General features: G+C 37.5%; 1 protein-coding gene across 3 annotated transcripts in view; it reads right to left on the bottom strand.

The window, feature by feature from the left end:
- The window catches only part of ZNF106 (zinc finger protein 106), a 53781-nt gene that overhangs the window by 21439 nt on the left and 11134 nt on the right, over nt 1-21208 (bottom strand). Inside the window, exons 2-7 of one of the 3 annotated variants that reach the window (XM_002690810.7) lie at nt 20278-20363; nt 15272-15333; nt 9152-9349; nt 3730-5910; nt 2064-2697; nt 823-892 (exon numbers count right to left, since the gene is read on the bottom strand). In XM_002690810.7, the coding sequence (XP_002690856.2) occupies nt 823-892; nt 2064-2697; nt 3730-5910; nt 9152-9349; nt 15272-15333; nt 20278-20331 (3199 nt within the window). In that variant the 5' untranslated portion in view covers nt 20332-20363. Of the gene's footprint in view, nt 1-822; nt 893-2063; nt 2698-3729; nt 5911-9151; nt 9350-15271; nt 15334-20277; nt 20364-21208 lie in introns of those variants that run through there. The other 2 variants (XM_059890821.1, XM_010809231.4) reach the window with 2 other exon arrangements.

Below are 21208 nucleotides of genomic sequence, written 5' to 3' on the forward strand. Positions count from 1 at the left end.
ATAGCTTTGAAATAAAATGTCCTACTACATGTGTTTGTCATCTTTATATCTGTCTCTTTCCCATGCAATATGCCAAGAAAACTCCCCTAAATTCCAGACCCACATATCTAACTACCAACCGGATACTTCTACTAAGGTGTCTCTAAAGTCCTTTAACTCAAGGGATCCAAAAGGGAACTCCCATCTTCTTCTACCCTCAACCTCTAACTCTCATAAAGTTTTTTAGTGCTATAAATAAAGCCATCAACTGCTCCAGCTAGAAACTGGTATCGTCTTTGACTCCCACCTTATCCCATCCAGCCACCCAAAGTTCATCCAGTCACTTCTTGCACTAGATCTTATACTGAAATGGTATGAGAATCAGTGAAAGGCAAGAGTCATAGAAGCCTATCAGTCAGGGAGCCCCACAAATAACTTCTCTCCTTAATTCACATGAGAAAAGCAACCAAGATTCCTCAGAAAGTGAGTAAAATGGCTATAAATGACCAAGAGGGATAAAAATTTCTACTAAATGTCTTGTTTCTCTTCATTCCACTGAAAAGGCTCAGTCAGACTTTCTGGTTTTATACTGAACTCAATTTGTTCATGATATATATTAATTTCAGCTTTCTGCTTTAGGTGGTATCACATATTTCTTTTATAGCTCCAACTGGATATAGTAGAAAATCAAACTTTTTCTATGTCCTTAAGCAAGGCAACAAAAATATCATAAATTAATAAATGGGTGTTCTCTGTTTGATAAGCTACACTTGTATATCAAGTTGTAAAAGGCTGAAGTGATGCAAGAACAGTTTCTTTTTGCCAGAATATTCTATACTATACCTTTCTTTCCTTTAATTTTCCTTCTTTTATTTTTTCTCTCAAGACTTGGCAGTTCAGGAGAAGATCCATCCTAAGGAGACAAAAAAGAAAAAGAAAGAATATTAAATATGCAAAGGCCATTATCCAGGAGGGGGAAAAAGAATAAATTCTAAGTCAGTCATACATTATTATTCATGATTGCTACCATCAGGATAGTTAGGAGTTTCATATACACGATATGAGCTTAAATATTAGTTGACTGAATGTATCTGACAAAAAAAAATATATATATATAATCAAGGTCAAGTACCTCCCTAGCATCCTAAAGGTAGTAAAGCCCAAGGGCTTGGGCAAAGCACTTCACCTTGGTAAAAGCTAGTAAAACATATCTGATTTCATAGTTTCTACTTTAGAATTCATCAAGAAAATCTTTACAACAAAAAGCTTAACAGTCTGTGAGATAAGACCCAAGACATCAGCTATGCCATAAGACAATCAATCTCTCATCCAACACTATCTGCTACAACATCTAGTTCAACAGGGCAGAGATGGAATTTAAACCCAGGTCTACAACCCATGCCTTTAACTAGTTTGTTATATTGTCTCAATATTAAAGGAAACAGTCCAGTTTCTGAGTGTCAGATTCCAGTCTATACTACTATCAGCAACTCTTTCTTTTCAGAAAGGGTTCCTGAAAGGCTTAAGCAATATTAACCATCAGAAGTGCCAAAAGAGAAGTGTCAGTGAAGTAATGGATTATAAAAAGACTAGGCTAGGCAACTTAAGTATAAAAGACAAAGTAACAGACTAAGACTATGCTCATATACATGTACTCTTATAGTATTAAAACTACCTTATTAAGCCTAATAGCTCTGGGTCCAACAAGCAAATACAACACTAGAGTACCATTCTTCAATAGCAGTACAGAATGCATCATGAAAACAGATAAAGTTACAGCTGAAGATGTGGCTCATTCCTTGGTCAGGTGATTCAAAGAATCATTGGTTTAGAGACTAGTTTTAGAGATGACTTCATATTTTCCCAGTACTGTACATTCCTACTCAATTACATCTAACTTAGTAGAGCTACTCAGTGAAAGAAACCAGTAGGACAAAAATATGAAAGTAAGAGCCTCAGAAATCTTCTATTCCTGAGTAGGGCAAAACACAAGCCCAGGTACCCAAGAAAAACATTACATTTTTCTTATCATAGCCAAGTCACTACATGAAATATTCTACAAAACACACAGGAATCATACTCACTCCAGTGGCTCTTCGTTTCTTTCTAACATTCTGGCCATCATTCTGTTCAGCACCAGAGGTACAGCTACTATCTGTGGCTGCATCTGCCAAACTGGAGTTTGCAAGGGCTGAGGATGCATTTGATGATAAAGAGTTTCCTTCTCCATTACTTTCCTGGGCATTATGATTCTCTGAAAGTAGTGTAGAGCTCTCCTGGCTGTGCAGCTCTTTTGTCAAATGCATCAAAGGTATTGTACGGTCAGGAGATAATTGTGCGCTATGTCGCCTTCGAGCAGCAACATTTTCAGTTCTTTCATCTGTTCTTAGGGAGGCAGCCAGAGGTGTCACTTCCTGCTTAAGGCTCATGGTTGGTTTTTGACTCTGTGCGGATCTGAATGAATTATTAGGTGAAAAAATCTGCTGGGGCTCATTTTCTTTGCCTGTGCCTTCCTCACTGAAGAAGCTATATACAGACGGAGCCCTGTCCATGATCACACTGCTCTCTGAAAGGCTTCGCTTCCTTGCCAACCCAGGGGATGAAGAAATGGAAACACCTTCCCACTGGAATCCTTCTAGATCAGACAGATCAGGTTCACCATCCAGATCCAAGACCTCTTGCTCATTTTGAACCAGAGGCACCATTTCTATGCCAAACCTCAAGAAAGAAAGAAAGAAAAAAATTCATAAATCAGACACAGCTGGGAGAGGGGAAACCACTTAATGTGCCAAACTCTGCTAGGCACTGAGATTGCAAATGTTAATAGATGGCCTCTGCCCTCAAGGAGCTTATAGTCTAGTAATTCTAAACATAAAGTAAGTTAACTCTAAGTATTGTAATGTAACAAGCAGTAAATTAGATATTTGTATATAGCTATATACAAAAGGAAGGAATAAAAACTGAAGGTTTTATTTAATATGGAGCTCTAAATCAACAGTAAGTATGTAATTTTTAAGAGCAAACAAACAAAAGTGTTCATCAAGCATTTACAAGCAACAGACACCATGCTAAGTCATAATTTCAATGATACTCACAAGTTATGGGAAAAGAAAAGAAGGTACAATAAACATGTTATTTCAAAAGGATGGAAATGTAAGCCTGGAGGGCTATATAATTAAAACACAGCAGGATGATTTGCAAGTAGCAAACCTATGTTGAACAATGCTTTCCCATTCAGAAAAGCTTAGTGCCTTAAAGTAAGGTGAACAGCCAAACTATTATTATGCAAGTACTCAGGAGAATGTATTTTGTGATCACAAATACAATGTCCACAGCAGATACAGAGAGATAACCATCTATCCGTTCTAAGTAAAAAGTAATGAGAAGTTGTATCTAAAAGTTGCATCACTCATTAAGATCTATAGTTAAATACAGGGCTACAGATAGACATCTTTGTCATGCTGTCACTTTATGGCTCCTATCACCAAAGTGATGGATTTCTAATGGTATTTTCCCCACTTCATTTCTCAGAAGTAGGTGTGTTTCTTTGTAACCTGAATTCCCTGCTAGGAAACACTTTATTCCACTTGTTATAGAGTAGCAGTCACTCTTGGATATTTAAACCAGACATCTACAACACATTTTTTTTGCAAACATTTAATTAAACTCAACAAGTAGAATTCTCTCGACCACAGCCAAAGGGTAAGTTTAAAAGAAAAAAGGAAATGGATACTGAAAAGAGGCACACACCTGGGTAAGCCTTTGCCTAGCTCTTGCTTTTTCTTGGTTACTTGCTGAATGACCTGTTCCCAGTTGACATTTCTTCGAGATGCATTTAGAATCTGTCGAAGGGTTGGCTTGAGCCCAGATTCCTTCTCTGTCTCACTCTTTCGATGACCACTGATATTGCGGATGCGGCGAGCACTATTGAGGTTTGGCTCAGGAAGGTGTGCTCCAGTTTTGCTCTTCAAGCTAATGTGCCGGGTTAGATCTCTCTGGAGTGAGGCAGGAAAGCCAAGCTTGCTTAGTTCAGGCAGGAGGGGGCCTGAGGGTTGACCTATATCACTTTTTTGAAGCTCGGCATCCAAGCTAGTACTCTCAAAGCCTTCAGTTTCGTAAGATTCATGAGATTTAACAGGGTCATCAACCTGTGCATCTTCTAGAGAGGTTTTCAAATCTAGCAGTAAACCAGACTGTGGGCTGGCTACAGATGTCATTTGTAACTCAGTTTCTTTTTGGTGAACTGCTGAGTTACATGGGGAAGTGGATGGTTTTCTAGATGTTTCCAGGTTTTGGTCATCCCCCCTTTTCTCATCAGCAGCAGGAGTACTGCAGGATAAAACTTCTGTAGTTGTCGAACCCAGGGTTTCGATTTTTGTCTCATGCTTTTCTGTGTCAGATATCTCTCCATCACTTTCATCTTCTAATGTCTGTACTTGAAATTCAATCTTCAAAGATCCTTTTTCAGACTCTTCTACATTTCTACTTGCTTTTGCATAATTCCTGGTCCTTTTAGAAGTGCTAAGTGGATTTTGCAATGTCTCATGACACTGCAGCACATCTTTGGCTTTCTGTAATGTATCACTTAAATTTTCATCAGAATCCCTTTGAGTTCCAAGTGAACTTTTATTATTTCCTTTTAAAACATGAGGACCTGAACTTCGCATTTTGGATATGCAAGAACTCTGATTATCTTCCACAGTGTGTTTAGCCAAAGGATTTGAGTGTTCCCCAGAGAAAAAAGAATTAATTTTGGTGTTTTTTGAGGGATTCTTTGAATCTTGCTTTTGAGGAACTGATTTGCTGCCTGGAGTTGGAAGGAATGGGGATTTTAATGATGGCATCTTATTTAAATTAGGCTCTTGTTCAGGTTTTTCTGTAATGGGGCATTCTCTCACTACCTCATAAGAAGCAGTGCAGTCAGAAGAGGCTTTGTGTTTAAGAGATTCAATATGTTTTTCCTTTTTTGTTTTCAGTTTTTGAGAATTATTTGTTTTATCATTTGGGGGCTCTTTTATTCCCGTGGTTATCAAGCTAAAATCAAAGAGAGGCTTATCTATCATTTCTGACTTGTTACCAGTGACTTCTTTCATTCCTGATTGTAAATCCAGAGTCTTCTGTGAAGGGTAAGGAGTCCAGCGATGGAGCTTTTCCCTTGCTACACTGCCACTCTTCCCACCAATTTTGGAAGTGAAGGTGTCTGTTTGTTTAGTGGTTTGGCTTTCTAGCTGCTCAAAATTGAAGTCAAGCAAGCCTTCTGAATGAAACTTACCACTTGCAAATCCTTCAGAAGGACCTCTGTATGTGGCAACCGCACCAACTTTGTCATTTTCTTGCCACTGCCACTTATACCTGTCTTGATTGTATTTGTTTGACTTAGATTTCGTATTCCATAGCATATTCATGTCTTCCATTTGACAGTTAGAATTTCTGTTTCTGCCCGGTTGAAATTTGTCTCCGGGGCCACTGTAATTCCAACTATTTGTACCACGTGCACTGGATTTCCAATTTCCGTTACTGCTGTTCATATGCCAACTGGAAAAGCCACCTGCTCCTTCAGAATGCCAACTGGAATTCCTTCCTGTACCATTATGATTCCAATCTACTGTCCCACTGTTTGAATGCCAACCACCTCCAGAATTACTATGGTTGTGAAACCAAGGTGAGGGACCTCCTGCACCACCATTATGCCACCCAGAACATCCTCTTGATCCACCATTATTCCTTGAAGAATGTGTGAAGCTGTTTTTCCTAGTGTTACTATAGCCATCTTTCTCCCACTTCCTGTCCCACTGAGGAGGTCCACGATGATGCCATGCTGGCTGGCTGTAGCTCTCTCTGTCTTGGTAAGGGATTCGGTCTTCTCGTCTCCATTGGGGTCGCCTGTCATCAGAGTTTATTTCTTGGCTGCTATTGGAAGGTTCATCTTTTCTAGAAGAAAAACAGTCTTTTATTAGTGATTTAAAGGAGTTCTCATGATTCCTTTAAAGGCATAACCCACCAAACGTGCCCTCTGCCTTCTTCCTCTGTCAGTTAGAATATGTAACTTAAGAGTATGTAATAGTCTTATTTTTATTTCAAATAGTGATTGTTTTCATATCTTTACATGATATAAACTTATATTTCACAATTTACTGATTTAAAATTAATATATTTATCAACCTCAAAATATTAAAAACTTGACACATTTATACTATCTTTCCTCTCCTGCTCCTGTTTTTCTTAGCATATTTGAGGATTGTTTTCCTATCATCCAATTATTTCTATATTATACAACTTTTAGAAAAGAGGAGCAAGTATACTTTGTAGCTATGGTTAATTATCATAGTTAACACAATTTATATCCAGCTGTTCTTAACACCATGATTTCTTCAATAGTTGGTTCTTTCTGAAAACCCAGTTTCTTAACCTATTTTAAATGGTAAGATTTTACTCTGCATAATAACTTTCATTAATAAACACTTTATCAAGTACACATTCAATGACTATTAGTAGTGAAAGAAAACTTTTATGCATAGATCCTGTTTCTGAAGGGCTTATAACCTAGCTAAGGAAATAAGTAAGGTCACAAACAGGAATAAAATAGCACATAACAAGCAAGTAGGATCCACAATAAATGCCCATAAGGAGTTTCATGAGCCAGAGGTTTTTAAAAGAAGCTACAGCTGTTTCAATTATTCATGTTAGACAAGAAGCCCACAGAAATGTGAATAAATTTAAGCAAACATCATGGGAATCGGCATAAAACCATTTTCCTTCAAAAAGTACCTATGTTTTCCCTAACTCAGTACTTCACAGGTGGTAAGGTGCTCAAAAAACAGAATAATATTAACTAAAATTACTGAGTACCTACTAATCATAAGGCATTTATTGCTAAACACTTCAAAGATTATCTCATTTAATTTTCACAACTCTGCAGCAAGCATTATTATTTCTACTTTTAGATATGGAAACTGAGGATTAGAGAGGTTAAATAACTTGCCTAGAGTAAGATACCTAGTTAGTGTTATGGCAGAAGTTTGAACTTTGGCAGTCTAACTCTAGAGCCCACATTCAAACTGAAGTATAGTTGATTTGTAATGTTATTTTTTACTATAAAGCAAAGTGATTGAGTTATATTTGTATACATACATATATATATTCTTTTTCATATTTTTTCCATTATGGTTTAACACAGGAGACTGCATAGTTTCCTATGCTACAGAGTAGGACTTTGTTTTTTATCTGTTTTATATGCAATACTTTGTATCTGCTAATCCCAAACTCCCAATCCATCTCTCCCCTATCCCCCTCCCCACTGGCAACTGTAAGTCTGTTTTGAGCCCATACTCTTGACCACTAGACCTTGATAGAATGAAAATCTCAAAAACTGAAGTTTGATAGAATGAAAATCTCGAAGTTTCTGCAAGTGGGTTCCCTCCTCTGAATCTGAACCTGACATAAATTTTAAACTCAGTACTGACTTGAATAGCTTCTAATGTCTCTAAGATTTGGACACAAATTGGAATTCTTCTGTTTTTCACTTTTAGGATAAAAGCTAATTCACCTTAAAGTTCAAACATCCACTTACATTATGAATTACAACTACTGCTAAACAGGAGATCCTAAGTCCCCAAGTGTTCCTACAGACACTTGGAAGATTTTTATATCACCATTAACCAATTTGCTTTTTTTGTTTCTAAGCTGAATGCAACTTCTGACATCCAAGGAGATCACTGACTAGGTCTACTAATATCATCCAGAAATGAGAATTTGGCAATAAGTCAGTCACAAAGTAAAATTCCTAGATTATCATGAATTGGCTAGGTCAGGGGGACAACAGTATGCAGCTAAACCCACAGCGCAAAAAGAATAATCTAAATTAAAAACCTCATGAAGGAAAAAAGAAAAAAACCTCATGAAGAAATAAGTAGATGATTTTATAAATATGTCACCAAAGAGGCTTATTAAAATAATCAAAGACTAGTGACTGTAATATGAATGTCGAATTTACTGAGAAGCTTTTACTCTCTGACTTAATGTTTAATCAGTTACACAGATAAGCTAATAATGGCACAAGAATGTTAGAACAAAAATAGAAGTTAGTCTTCTAGAGGCTCCAACGCCCTAAAACAAGAGTAAACTGCAGCTATATAAAAGTAGTGAGAATGTCATTTGAAGGATAAACAACTAAACAATTTAAGTATCATGCTGCTATGGACATTTTAAAATGAAGAAAGTCCCTTTCAAAGACCTGTTCAAAAAGGTTTTAGCATACAGAATAACAACTACTACTTTTTTATATTCAAACTGCATTCTAACTGAAAATGAGATACAGATCAGGTATAACTAGTATTCAAGAAGAATCTTTAAAATTTGTGGAATCTGAAATGCTTTTTATCATGTTCTAGAACTTAAAAAAATCACCCCACTTCATAACTGGTTCTGTATCTTTTACTTATATCTGAAATTTTATGCTTCATTAAACTTTTCAGACCACGAATCAGTAAGGTTAAAATACAAAAGGCTAATAACTAAATTATAGCTGTAGGTATGAAACTATCTAGTACAAGCTATAAAACTTACATTGTTGAAATGATTCTGACACTGTCCAATATACAGCATAAATTTATTCAAGAAATATTTACTGAAGAAATTAATAATAAAAGGATAAATCAAACTTAGTAGAAGCACCATGTTAATTCACATTAGGTAAAACAATTTTTTCCTAAGGAATGAAATAAGAAATGCTATATAATATATTCAAATGAAACTTATTTACTAATATCTTTCCACTAGAAAATTCATGAACATGAATTTATTGGTACCCCCTCCGCAAATTGGAACTAATACAAACAATTCTAAACATAGTTATCAGCATGGTAAAAATTTCAGATATGTAACAGCTATGGCTAGTTTTTAGATAGGGTCAATACTGAGGTTTGTTTTTTTTTAAGGAGTTAATACAGTAGTTCAAGCAAGCATTCCATTGCATTTTAAGATTAAGATGGCAACTTCAAGGTAAACTTTAAGGTAAATCTGTGACACAACATTGCAAATCAATTAAAAATTAAATTAAATTTTAAAAAAAGATAAATCTGAATGCCACCAGCTGAAAAGAATGGAAATGGAAAATGTATTCTCTCCTACACAGTTTCACATAGGCTTTTAAAAATATCAAATTATTACTCACCGACTTTGTTCTTTCCTTTGTTTTATTAACTGAATGAGTTCCTTGTCAAAATAATCTTCCTCTTCTTCTTCCTTTCCATCATCTTCTCTTTCCTGGGCGTCAACATTATCTTTGTGCAACTGGCCAGAAATGTGCTTTGCATATGCAGAAAGACCTACTTCTGTAACCCCGCACACTCGGCACTCATGACTACTGTCCCTAGGGAAAGAGGGAGATGAGGGACATTCAATGCTCCCCACTGGCATGGCACACTCACCAGATCTGTTATAGTTTCCTCTGAAAGACACTGCACACTTTGGCACAGTGAAAAATTAGTGCTAATCAATCTCAATGCTCCTTTCATCACTTTTAATAAGTTTGTTCATAAGTTACTTTTGAAATGAATTAAAGATTCTTTTCCAGCAATCAAGAGGCAATACACTTCAGAATAATATAGTTTAGGAGAAATCTTCTTGAATTGCTGTACTTAAAACCTTGCCAGAGGAAACGTGGTGAAAGGGGAGGCAGGGCAGGGGGCTCAGAGCAAACAGAAGTTGCTCTGGAGCACACCCATGATGCCAACTGCACTCAGAAATCCTGGTGACAGAGCTCACATTTAATCTCTGGCTCAAAAGCTTTCTCCCAGTGAAAAGTAAGGGGTGGGGAAAAGAGTAGGAGGCAGAGCCAATCACAGCCTAGTAACTAAATCGGAACAGCTGGAGCTCTGCCTGGAATGTGAAGATTCCGGACTCCAGGACAAATGATAGGAGTAGTCTCAGCAAACTTTTTTGGTCTCGATGATACATGTGATCCACATTCTGCTTCAGAAGGGTTTATTTTAAAGGGAATGGAAAGCATTTCAGTTGTAGGAAGTTAACAGCTGTGCTAGGCAAATGGTTTTTCTCAGGTTTCAGAAAAGAACACCATTTAGAGAGATGTAAAATCAGGTTCTCAGTTAAGAAAGATAATTGAGCAGGGTTTTTCTTCTTTTACTTTACATACTTAATAATGTATCTCATATGTGGCCAGTTTAAGAAGCCAAAGTCTTGAATCAATGACCAGAGCTGCAGTAGATGAATAATTTAACTGCATTTTTAGCTTCCTGAGTTCCTTAATCAGCTCAGCTATCCATGCAGTCACTATGAGAAACATCAGAACACCATGGGTACATGTGTAATGAATAGACAGTAATGTCCACTCAATAATCCAAATTGGCTTATCTCTGTATCATTTGTCTTGGGTTAATACTAGTGATATTTTTGCACTTCCTATGCCATTCTATAAAAATACACAAACATATACACAAAAAGACGTGTTGTCTTTAATAAGATAGACACAGACACACACACACAACTCTGCTTCATCTTTCCCCTCAAGATCCATCCATACATGGGCAGAATTCAGCTAACCAGAAGAGACCCTCAAAGCCCCTCATTTACTAGAAGATGGTTTCTGTCACAGACCATCTGAACATTCATTTAAAAAAAAAGAAAAAACAACTTATCGAGCAACTACTAAATTCCAGGCAACAAACTAAGTATATGGTTAATGGTGACAAATTACAAATAAACTATGCCAAATAAATTAAAACAAAAAAAAAACCCACTGTTTTTTCACTCTGTACCTATCATGAAAAACATCTCAGAAAAATGGAGAAAATTCGTAAGCTTCTGTTTTATTTTTTTGACTTTGTAACTTAAATGCTCTGGATGTAAAATAGTCTAGGATGCTAACATTCATTTTAATGAGTTCTGACCAGATTCCTCGAATTACCCTGAATATCTATATACTAATTCCTTCTAATTCTCCAGGAACTTAAATATATTATTTTCAGAGAGTTTTCCACTGTACTTAACACAATTATATACTTTAAAAAAAGAAAAACCTCAACTTTCTCCAGTTTACCACACTCATCTCTCAAGCAACTAAGATTACGGTAGTTCATGAATGTTAACTTGTAACAAAAAGCAAGCCTTTTCTCACAGCAACAAAGAACGAACTTTAAAATGAATATATAAATATAAATCTATCCCCAAAGGGCAGTATCAGAACAATCTGAAGTGAAGTGAAGTGAAGTCACTCAGTCGTGTCCGGCTCTTTGCGACCCCATGGACTGGAGCCTACCAGGCTCCTCCCTCCATGGGATTCTCCAGGCAAGAGTACTGGAATGGGTTGCCAGTTCCTTCTCCAGGGGATCTTCCCCACCCAGGGATCGAGCCCGGGTCTCCTGCATTCCAGGCAGATGTTTTAACCTCTGAGCCACCAGGGAAGCCCAGAACAATCTGAAGACTGTAACAAATTTAGAATACATAATTTCCCCTATAATAACAACTCAGATCAACTCAATTTTCTGGTTAGAAAATCTTTTGGGCTTTAATCTCTCTACAATTGGAATGTGTTTTTAGTCCACTTTTCCACCTAAAAATTTATATAACACTAAACTGTATATTGCAGTACCAGGGACTTCTTTCTAAAAGGTATTCTTAAATAAAAACCCTGATTTTTTTCCTTACTTCTAAAATACAGAGGGTTTTTTTTTGGGGGGGGGGGCGCAACGGGGGGAGCTGTGCCTTATAGCTTGCAAGATCTTAGGTCCCTGACCAGGGATGGAACCCATGCCCCCTGCAGTGGAAGCCCTGAGTCCTAACCACTACACTGCCAAGGAATTCCTGCAGAGAATTTTTCATATGTCCAAACCATCAATATCCTTCTTTAAAAGACATAATTGGAAGACCACACTGACTTTTTAACTTATTAAGGAATGTAGACAGTAATTAACTCTTAAAAATAAATATTCATAACCACAAACCTAATTCACAATTTCCAAAGCACAATTATATGTTAGATATGCATCAAATACTCAAACACAGATATTTAAAACATTTTTGCTTTCATTGCCAGAAAGTGTATTAACCATAATTCTGAAGCTACATGAGAGAAAAATACCTCAAGATCCTACCCAGATTTGTATAGCAATAAGAGCAACATAAAGTTAACACTAAAAATAATTTATCAGAACACAGAAATCTCTAACATTTTTCTTACAAATGAAATCAAGTTTCTGGGGATTTTTTCCTTTTTTAAGATAAACTTTACAAGAAACTTTATAAAGAGAAAAGAAAGAATTTACATTTATACAGGGAAAGAATAGGACAGAATGACCACATCTCGTGAAAATTCCAATGTGTCTGAGGTTAAGCATATTAATTACAATATGTATTCGTGCTTCCAAATAGGGTGTCTGGAAAATCACATGCTCTTTAAAGTTAATACCAAATAACATTTTAACAATGCTATTTTCCAATTCTTTATCAATAAACAGTTAAAATACTACTTCGTATAATATATAAAGTAATTGTTGGGAAAAAAGTACTGATGTACTTCCTGACTGCTGCTGCTGCTAAGTCATTTCAGTCGTGTCCGACTCTGTGCGACCCCAGAGACGGCAGCCCACCAGGCTCCCCCGTCCCTGGGATTCTCCAGGCAAGAGTACTGGAGTGGGGTGCCATTGCCTTCTCCGTACTTCCTGACTAATAAAGGCAATAGTTTTCCTCAGAGTGTTTAACAGAGGGCCCAAATTAGCTACATCCTGTTACCACACAATTTCCTCTCATACGTGAAAGGCAAAGCCTTCAGATATTCTATCCATAAGCGCCTCTTTATTAAGCTTGCTCTATCTATACCACAACAGCTGGTTGATAAATTAAGGTTTGTGCCATTTTAATAGTATCTATCTGTAAAAACTACTTACAGGCCATATAACTGAACAAGTACATTAGGAAAAAACAGGGAAATGTTCCAGATGTCTCCAATTGTGAACCAAATAAGGTACTCACTTCTCAGCTAGCCAGCATTCAAAATGTAAATAATATGCTCTTTACCTTTCTGTGTACGGCTCAGCTGGTAAAGAATCCGCCCGCAATGCAGGAGACCTGGGTTCGATCCCTGGTTTGGGAAGATCCCCTGGAGAAGAGAAAGACTACCCATTCTAGTATTCTGGCCTGGAGAATTCTGTGGACTGTATAGTCCATGGGGTCGCAAAGAGTCAGACACAACTGAGCAACTTTCACTTTACATTTCTTAATCAGATCACAACCAAAAATTAAGTGATACTTAACATCAGAAAGCCAATTCTTAAACATGAAATCCCGAGGAAATAATCACAAACTGAGGACAGGAAGAAAAAAGATGACTGATAACTATTTGTCCCTTTTGTACAAAATAGTGATGACTATTCGTTATGATAATAAATGTCCCAAGTCAGTAAATGATGTTTGAGATTCTGTTGTTTTTTTATAGCTTTGCCAGCTGTTTTTCCTGGCTACCTACTTGCCTTCTCCCTTATAATTTGTTACTGGCCAGAAACCCATACCAAACCTGCTTCCAAACCTGATAGCACCGTATCTAAAATATGAGTAAATTAAGTACCAAAGTGTCCTCCTCCAAATGAGTTTGGGTGCTAATGCTGACATTAATATTGTCAGTTCAGAGGCTTCAAATGCTTATTTCTTTATTATTTGACTATGTTCCAAATAACTGTAAACAGTAGACAAAATCTCCATGGCACAACTAAATTGACAAGTGGGAGGAGAGTGGAACAAGTTACAGAACAATACGTATATGGCATGTAGTTCAGTTCTATTAATAAGACAAAACAAAATCAAAACATATGTACACGAGTGTGAACATATGGATATAAATCTGTCTACATGCAGAGGAGAGGTTTGGATAGGGTATATACTACACTGTTGACTTTCCTCTAAGATTGGAGTAGGAAGATGGGGAGGGAGTGAAAGGGCCTCTACCTTCTTTACTCTTCATGATTCTGTATTGACTATGAACATGAATTTTAAGCTATCAAAAAGTTTTAAATGTTTTAATTAGCTGATTGGTGATTTTTTAATAAAACAAGGCATTCCTCTTAGAAAAAAATGGGCTTCTCTCCTAATGATTAGACTTACTGGCCTCATTTGTTTTATTTCATTTCATAACACAATACAGGTCACTGAGTAGCCTAGAAAAAGGTGAATTCCTGAAGGAAGTCTATGGGAAATGGGATCAAATAATTAAGACAACCCACAGATAGGTAATCAAAGGTTGACTGTATTTCATAGGTTCCGATGATAATGAATTAAAGATCATATATGTTCAAGATATTATAAGGGTTCTCCACACTAAATCTGAGTGAATATCTTTTTTTTTTTTTGATAGGTAAGAAGTGGGTTTGTTAGAGAGAAACATACTCCACAGAGTGTGGCCATCTCAGAGGGCAAGAAGCCTGAACACCTCTTTTACACTGCTGTGAAGACCTAAACTTCACAGTAAGGGACAGAGACCACAGAAAAATTCCTCTTACATGCTAAACAGATGCTGAAAGTTCAATAACATATTAATTTGCCCATACAACCTAAAACTATATTACTTAAAATACAGATAATTCCAAATGACCTAGGTTGGCATCTTGATCAAAGTCTGTAACCATTATTCATGGACTAAGGTATAATTCATATTTCTGTTTTCCAAAGTTTCTCTGTTCTATACTGTCTCCAAACTTAAAATTCACATACATTCAAAACATCAAAAAAAGGAAACTTAGTTGGGAAAAAAGACATGGAATATACATACATGTTACCTTAATATCTTAATTTCCTTAAACATCTCAAGCTTTAATTCACAAAACAGCATTCTTAAATACAGGTTTATACATGGATTTTATTTATACTAATGAGATTCAGTGCTATTTAGCAGACTTTGGACTTCTCAGACTATTCCAACAACCAGTAAAGGTTTATGGCATGTGATAATTTGCAAGCTGCTTAGGCAATAATATGAAATGCCCTAGCTGCAAAGCTGGTGTGCAGGAATGAGAAAGCTTACTAATGACAGAAGTAGCTCATCCCCACCCACCTTTGTCAAATCTATTTGCCAAAGTTGCTATGAATTCTACACATTTGAGATGTACAACAATTTATCCTTTTTGAATGAAACAAAACAAAACAAAAAGCTATTGTACCTATTGTTAATTCCAAAAGACAGTTCAAGGCCATAAGATAATATTCATTTTTGAAGCATTACTATAAAATAAACAGGCCCTCAGATTCCCCCACATCCACAAGTTTATGGAAGAGAAAGGTTCCATACCTGCCCTTCAGGTTCTCAAGTTCCCTGTGATGCAACATGCTCCGCATGTGTTCATCCATCTCCTTCAAAATTAGAGAAAGCAGATTAAACTAAGGGGGACTGCTTTGGAGAAAAAAATTTCTCTGCCCTATTCAATCAACAATCAGGGCTCAAGCTCCTTGTGTTAAAGTGCTGTTTGTGGTTTCTATTCACAATTCAATACTGAAAACAGTTCCTTATTAAGTAACTCTTTAGCCTGTTTTTGACATATTTTATTTTTAAATAAAGCAATAATTTTAAAAGACCTATTTAAGTGGCTTTCCAAAAAGGTTAGAAAGTTTATTGTATTTAGGAGGCAAAAGACTAAATAATAAACAAATAGGTAGAATTCTATCCCTTACAAAGTATTTACTTAAGTTTATTAAAAAAACAACAACAAAAATGCCTGAAATCACATAACTTCTCAACTACTTGGCTACTTTTCTTCATACTCTCTTTCCCCACTCAACTGACAGTTTCACAAGAGTATGGTATAATTCTTATCCATGTCTTGGCCGGGGCCTGACATACAGTTATTAATATCAGCTGAATGAACAGATGGATACATCAATTCTAGACAGAAGTTACAGACATAAGGGAATTTTCCTATGGTAGATCAAGATTTTAAAAATGCCTTGAACACAGCAGTTCTATCATGGCTTCATTTTCACTACCCACTCCCTTGCCTACAACAACTGATGTGTTTGGTTCCAATGAAAAGTTTGAGAATGTACTAGATTCCTCCCCCCATCCCCATCCCACTGGGAAACAAAATCTATGCCAAGAGTTTCCATTTAAATGTGCAAGTGTGACACACACACACACCTCAAAAAACTCAAAGTTGTAAATGTCGGTCTCTCTGTCACACAAAATATATATATAGCCAGTATGTCATAATTAGAGAATGGCTGTTTACAAATATAAAACTGGCTCAGACGGTAAAGAATCCTCCTGCAGTGTGCAAGACCTGGGTTTGATCCCTGGGTCACAAAGATCCCCTGGAGAAGGGAATTGTAACCCACTATAGTATTCCTTCCAGGACGGAGGAGCCTAGTATCCATGGGGTCACAAAGAGTCAGACACGACTGAGTGACTTTACTTCACTTTTCACAGTATTCCTGCCCAGAGAATTCCACGGACAGAGGAGGCTGGTGGGCTTGAGTCCATGGGGTCCCAAAGAGCCGGACATGTCTGAGTGACTAATACACACATACAGGTTGAATATTACTATTAACTCTGCCCTGTGCTAAGTGTCTCAAACATTTTTTCACTTGAACCACAAAACACTGCTAAGGTAGGATTATTAACGTCATAACGACACAAGGATACAGAGAAGCTAACTTGTTTATTCACCAAATATTTATCAAGTGCTTCTCAGGTGTTAAGTACAAAGCTAGGCATTAAAAGGATAAATGTGAAAATATTCAGCCGTGCCCTTGCAGAGTCAGATTATCAAGTGGTGAAACTAGGAGTCAAACTCTGGCAGATCTGACAACAAAGCCAATGTTTCAAAGATCATGCCACCTAGTGCATTGAGGTATTTTTATTATATACAGTTCATTTGTGAAAAATGTACAACTATTCTGTAAGTTATCTATATACAGTGATATACAGTGTTGTGATTCAAAACACTTCCTTTAAATGGCAATCTTATTGAAGACGATCACCATTCCCTTCCTATCGCTACAAATGCTTTATCCAGAGGGGATACTTTTACACAAGATTGGCCATTACATGCTAGCTACAACTGACTGCCATTAACCAGAATGAACAATTAAAGAGCTGCAAACTGAGTGGATTTAGTGACAGGATAGAGAATGAACAAATCCAAGAACAATATACAACATCTGCTCTAATCCCTATGCTTCTTGCTGTTCAGTTTCTGTTTTCTCTTGTTCAATTTTTCCTTAGACTAAACATAAGACAAATCTCCTTTTCTTGAGCGATATTTAAGTGGGTCTGTTTCTTGCAATGAAACCATTCCTAACCAAAAGAGTATTAATTGAAATGGGTTATTCTCACTGATGTAAAAACCAATTCTATATTCTATTTCAGTAATAAAACATGTTATCGTTCAAAACTAGTTTTAAGGAGACGTTTTTTTTTTGGCTATGACACATGGCTTATGGGATCTTAGTTCACTGATCAGGGATGGAACCCCTGCCCTCTGCAGTGGAACCACAGAGTCTCAACCACTGGAGGCCAGGGAGGTCCTTAACGTAACTTTTGATTGTCTAGAATACTTCAATAATCTGTTTCTGAATTTACATGTGAAATCCTCGCCCATCCTGCTCCAAGCAAAGAATGCAAATAATGAGACAACTTGAGTTTTCAAAATAACTGGGAAATACCTACAGACACAGCTCCAAATGCATACCTGCAGATGTACCAAGCTTCTATTTAGTTCCTCTTATCAGTGTATGTTTTTAAAAGGAGGAGGAAGTCGGGGGCTGGGATTTTGGGTTGAACAAATTTGGAAAACATGAGTAACACAAAAATATTTTTAAATTCCGGGGCTTCTCAGACTTTCATAAGCTAAGAAACATCAGGATACTCAGGGATGTAACATACAGTAACCCTAGATTCTTTTCTCCTCCTGAGTGTATTTGGAGCAATCATGTGTGTGTGGGTGCTAAGTCTGACTCTTTTGCAACCCCATGGACTGTAGCCCGCCAGGCTTCTCTGTCTGGTATTTTCCGCTCAGAATACTAGAGTGGGTTGCCATTTCTTCCTCCAGGGGATCTTCCCAACCCAGGGATTGAACCTGTGTCTCCTGCATTGGCAGGCTGATTCTTATCACTGAGCCACCTGGAGCAACCATGGTAATACTATAATAGTTTGGGAAACTAGAGGAAAGTACATCAACATAAGTTGTTCTTAATCTCTCTGAGTTTATCCCTTTCAGTTTACCCATTAACTTCTTAACATTTAAATATCTTAACATTTAAATCATGCCATTCCCTTGCTTAAAAAAACTACTGTTGGCTTTCCCTAAGGCAGGAGATTTAACTACTCAGCTCTTATTTATTATGACCCATGGAAAAATATGAAGAGACAAAATATGTTTTAATCCAGAGTAGAAGAAATGCCAAAAAGACTTAAAATAGAAAAGTTGTGAGATATAACACGATAGGCCACAGACTCCACACAAGCCTGACACCACACCTCTGAGTAGCTGCCTATCCATCTCACATCTTCTCATCTTCCCTTCTCCCTCTAATCTAAAAGTAGGCATCAGTCAGTCAGTTCAGTTGCTCAGTCGTGTCCAACTTTTTGTGACCCCATGAACCACAGCATGTCAGGCCTCCCATCACCAACTCCCAGAGTCTACCCAAACCCATGTTCATTGAGTCGGTGATGCCATCCAACCATCTTATCCTCTGTTGTGCCCTTCTCCTCCTGCCCTCAATCTTTCCCAGCATCAGGGTATTTTCAAATGAGTCAGCTCTTTGCATCAGGTGGCCAAAGTATTGGAGTTTCAGCTTCAACATCAGTCCTTCCAATGAACACTCAGGACTGATCTTTAGGATGGACTGCTTGGATCTCCTTGTAGTCCAGGGGACTCTCAGGAGTCTTCTCCAACACCACAGTTCAAAAGCATCAATTCTTCGGCACTCAGCTTTCTCTGTAGTCCAACTCTCACATCCATACATGACTACTGGAAAAACCATAGCCTTGACTAGATGGATCTTTGTTGGCAAAGTAATGTCTCTCCTTTTTAATATGCTGTCTAGGTTGGTCATAACTTGCCTTTCAAGGAGTAAGTGTCTTTTAATTTCCTGGCTGCAATCACCATCTGCAGTGATTTTGGACCCAGAAAAATAAAGTCAGCCACTGTTTCAACTGTTTCCCCATCTATTTGCCATGAAGTGAAGTAGGCATAAAAAATTTTTATTCATTGAAAATTTGAGTAAACCTGGTCTAAATTTTTAAAATTAGAAAAGCAGTTCTTTTACATTTGTAAAGGGAGCAAGTATATTACTAAACATGATTTAAAAATCTCAGCTGAGTTTCCCAACACTAATTGAAATCCTAAATAGGGAAAAAGAAAAAAATTCTTCACCCAGCCTACTAAATGGATCACAATCAAACTTCTCAGTGGGGCAATCAACACTGTTTATCAACTATCTTCACTTAATTTATAAATTAAATTGTAGTCCTATTATTTCCAGGATGAAACTGTTTTAGTCAGATAAGCCTTTTTACCTATTCCTAGAGCTGTTATACTCCATTCTACCGCTGAATCTTTGTATTTTTCTTCCACCTAAAATGCCTCTTCTCCATTTCTTGTAAGCCATTTCACTCCCAAACATCTTTCACTCAGACTTGTCTGGCTAACCTCACTCATGATAACTTTCCTAGTTCTCTGTATATCCAATGGCAATCAAGAACATCTTAAAAGCATAGAGGGAAAGTTCTTCAGTATTTAAGCTAGATGAATTCTTGGAAAGCAAAACAAGAGGCAGGGGGTGGCGGGGGGCGGCAAAATATGAGACAAATTGCAGACAATTTCCTTAAAGCACAGGTAAATTCTTTTAGTTTTTAAAACAGTGTTTTTCTTTGAGCAACATCCCCACCTTGTGGATGTCTGACGATATAGTTAGAACCACTGCTGCTGTGCTGTGCTTCCCACAAGCACAGGCAGAGAACTCACAGGCTACAAATCCATGCCATTCCCTTAGCTAATCAGAAAGCTGTTACAATCTCAGCATGAATTTTAATGTATTTTCTCTGTAACTGGTTACTAGATGAATTTCTCTTTATCATACTGTTGAGTATCTTCAAATTCCATGTAGAGGTTTAATAATATAGTTACTGTCTTCATAAGGCAGTAATGAGAAAGAAACCAGTGAAATAAGACTAAGGTTTAGGAAAGAAGCATAAACGAGATGTTGTTAAAAGCATTTACTCATCTATAAATTCCACATGGTGTCTCTGAAAAAATGATCAGTCATAAAAGCCTCAGATTCTCTCTCTTCTATGATTACCTTTTTTGAGCTGTACACAATGTGGCACAATATGCATTTTCGTTCTCGTACCATAGTGACCAGATCTGAAGCACTCAACGTCACACCTGCAATGAGGAAGTAACATTTAGTAACATTTTCTTCCCAGATGTCTTGAGTTTCATCTTAACATAGCCCAATATACAAGTCCTGCATCTCCCTCACCTCCACCCTGCTCCTACCCCAGTCTACCCATCTTGGTAGATGAAAATTACAATGCTACAGGACCCCAGGGCAAAAACTTTGGGAGCCATCCTGGATCCCACCTTCTCATCCCATATTCACCCAATCCTGCCGGTCCCATCTTGAAGTACATCCAAAATCTAGCCACTCCTCACAGCTCAGCACATTCATCACCTCCCATGGCACCAGTCCACTGACCTGACTCCCTATTTCCACTCTTGTCTATACTCTCACGATCCATTCTCAAAGCAGGAATCAAAGATTCTCAGAATGGGATTTTAAAATTTAAGTTAGATCACTTAGGGCTTCCCTGGTAGCTCAGCTGGTAAAGAAACTGCCTGCAATGCAGGAGACCCCAGTTCAGCTCCTGGGTTGGGAAGTTCCCCTGAAGAAGGGATAGGCTACCCACTCCAGTATTCTTGGGCTTCCCTGGTGGCTCAGATGGTAAAGTATCTGCCTGCAATGTGGGAGACCTGGGTTTCATCCCTGGATTGGGAAGATTCCCTGGAGGACAGCATGGATGACCTGACTCTCTATTTTCACTTTTGTCTATCCTCACAATGATCTATTCTCAAATCAGCAACCAAAGATTTTCAGTTCAGTTCAGTCACTCACTCGTGTCTGACTCTCTGTGACCCCATGGACTGCAGCACACCAGGCTTCCCTGTCCATCATCAACTCTCGGAGGTTGCTCAAACTCATGTTCACTGAGTCGGTGATGCCATCCAAC

The sequence above is a fragment of the Bos taurus genome, chromosome 10 (assembly GCF_002263795.3).
Source record: "Bos taurus isolate L1 Dominette 01449 registration number 42190680 breed Hereford chromosome 10, ARS-UCD2.0, whole genome shotgun sequence".
Taxonomy (NCBI): domain Eukaryota; kingdom Metazoa; phylum Chordata; class Mammalia; order Artiodactyla; family Bovidae; genus Bos; species Bos taurus.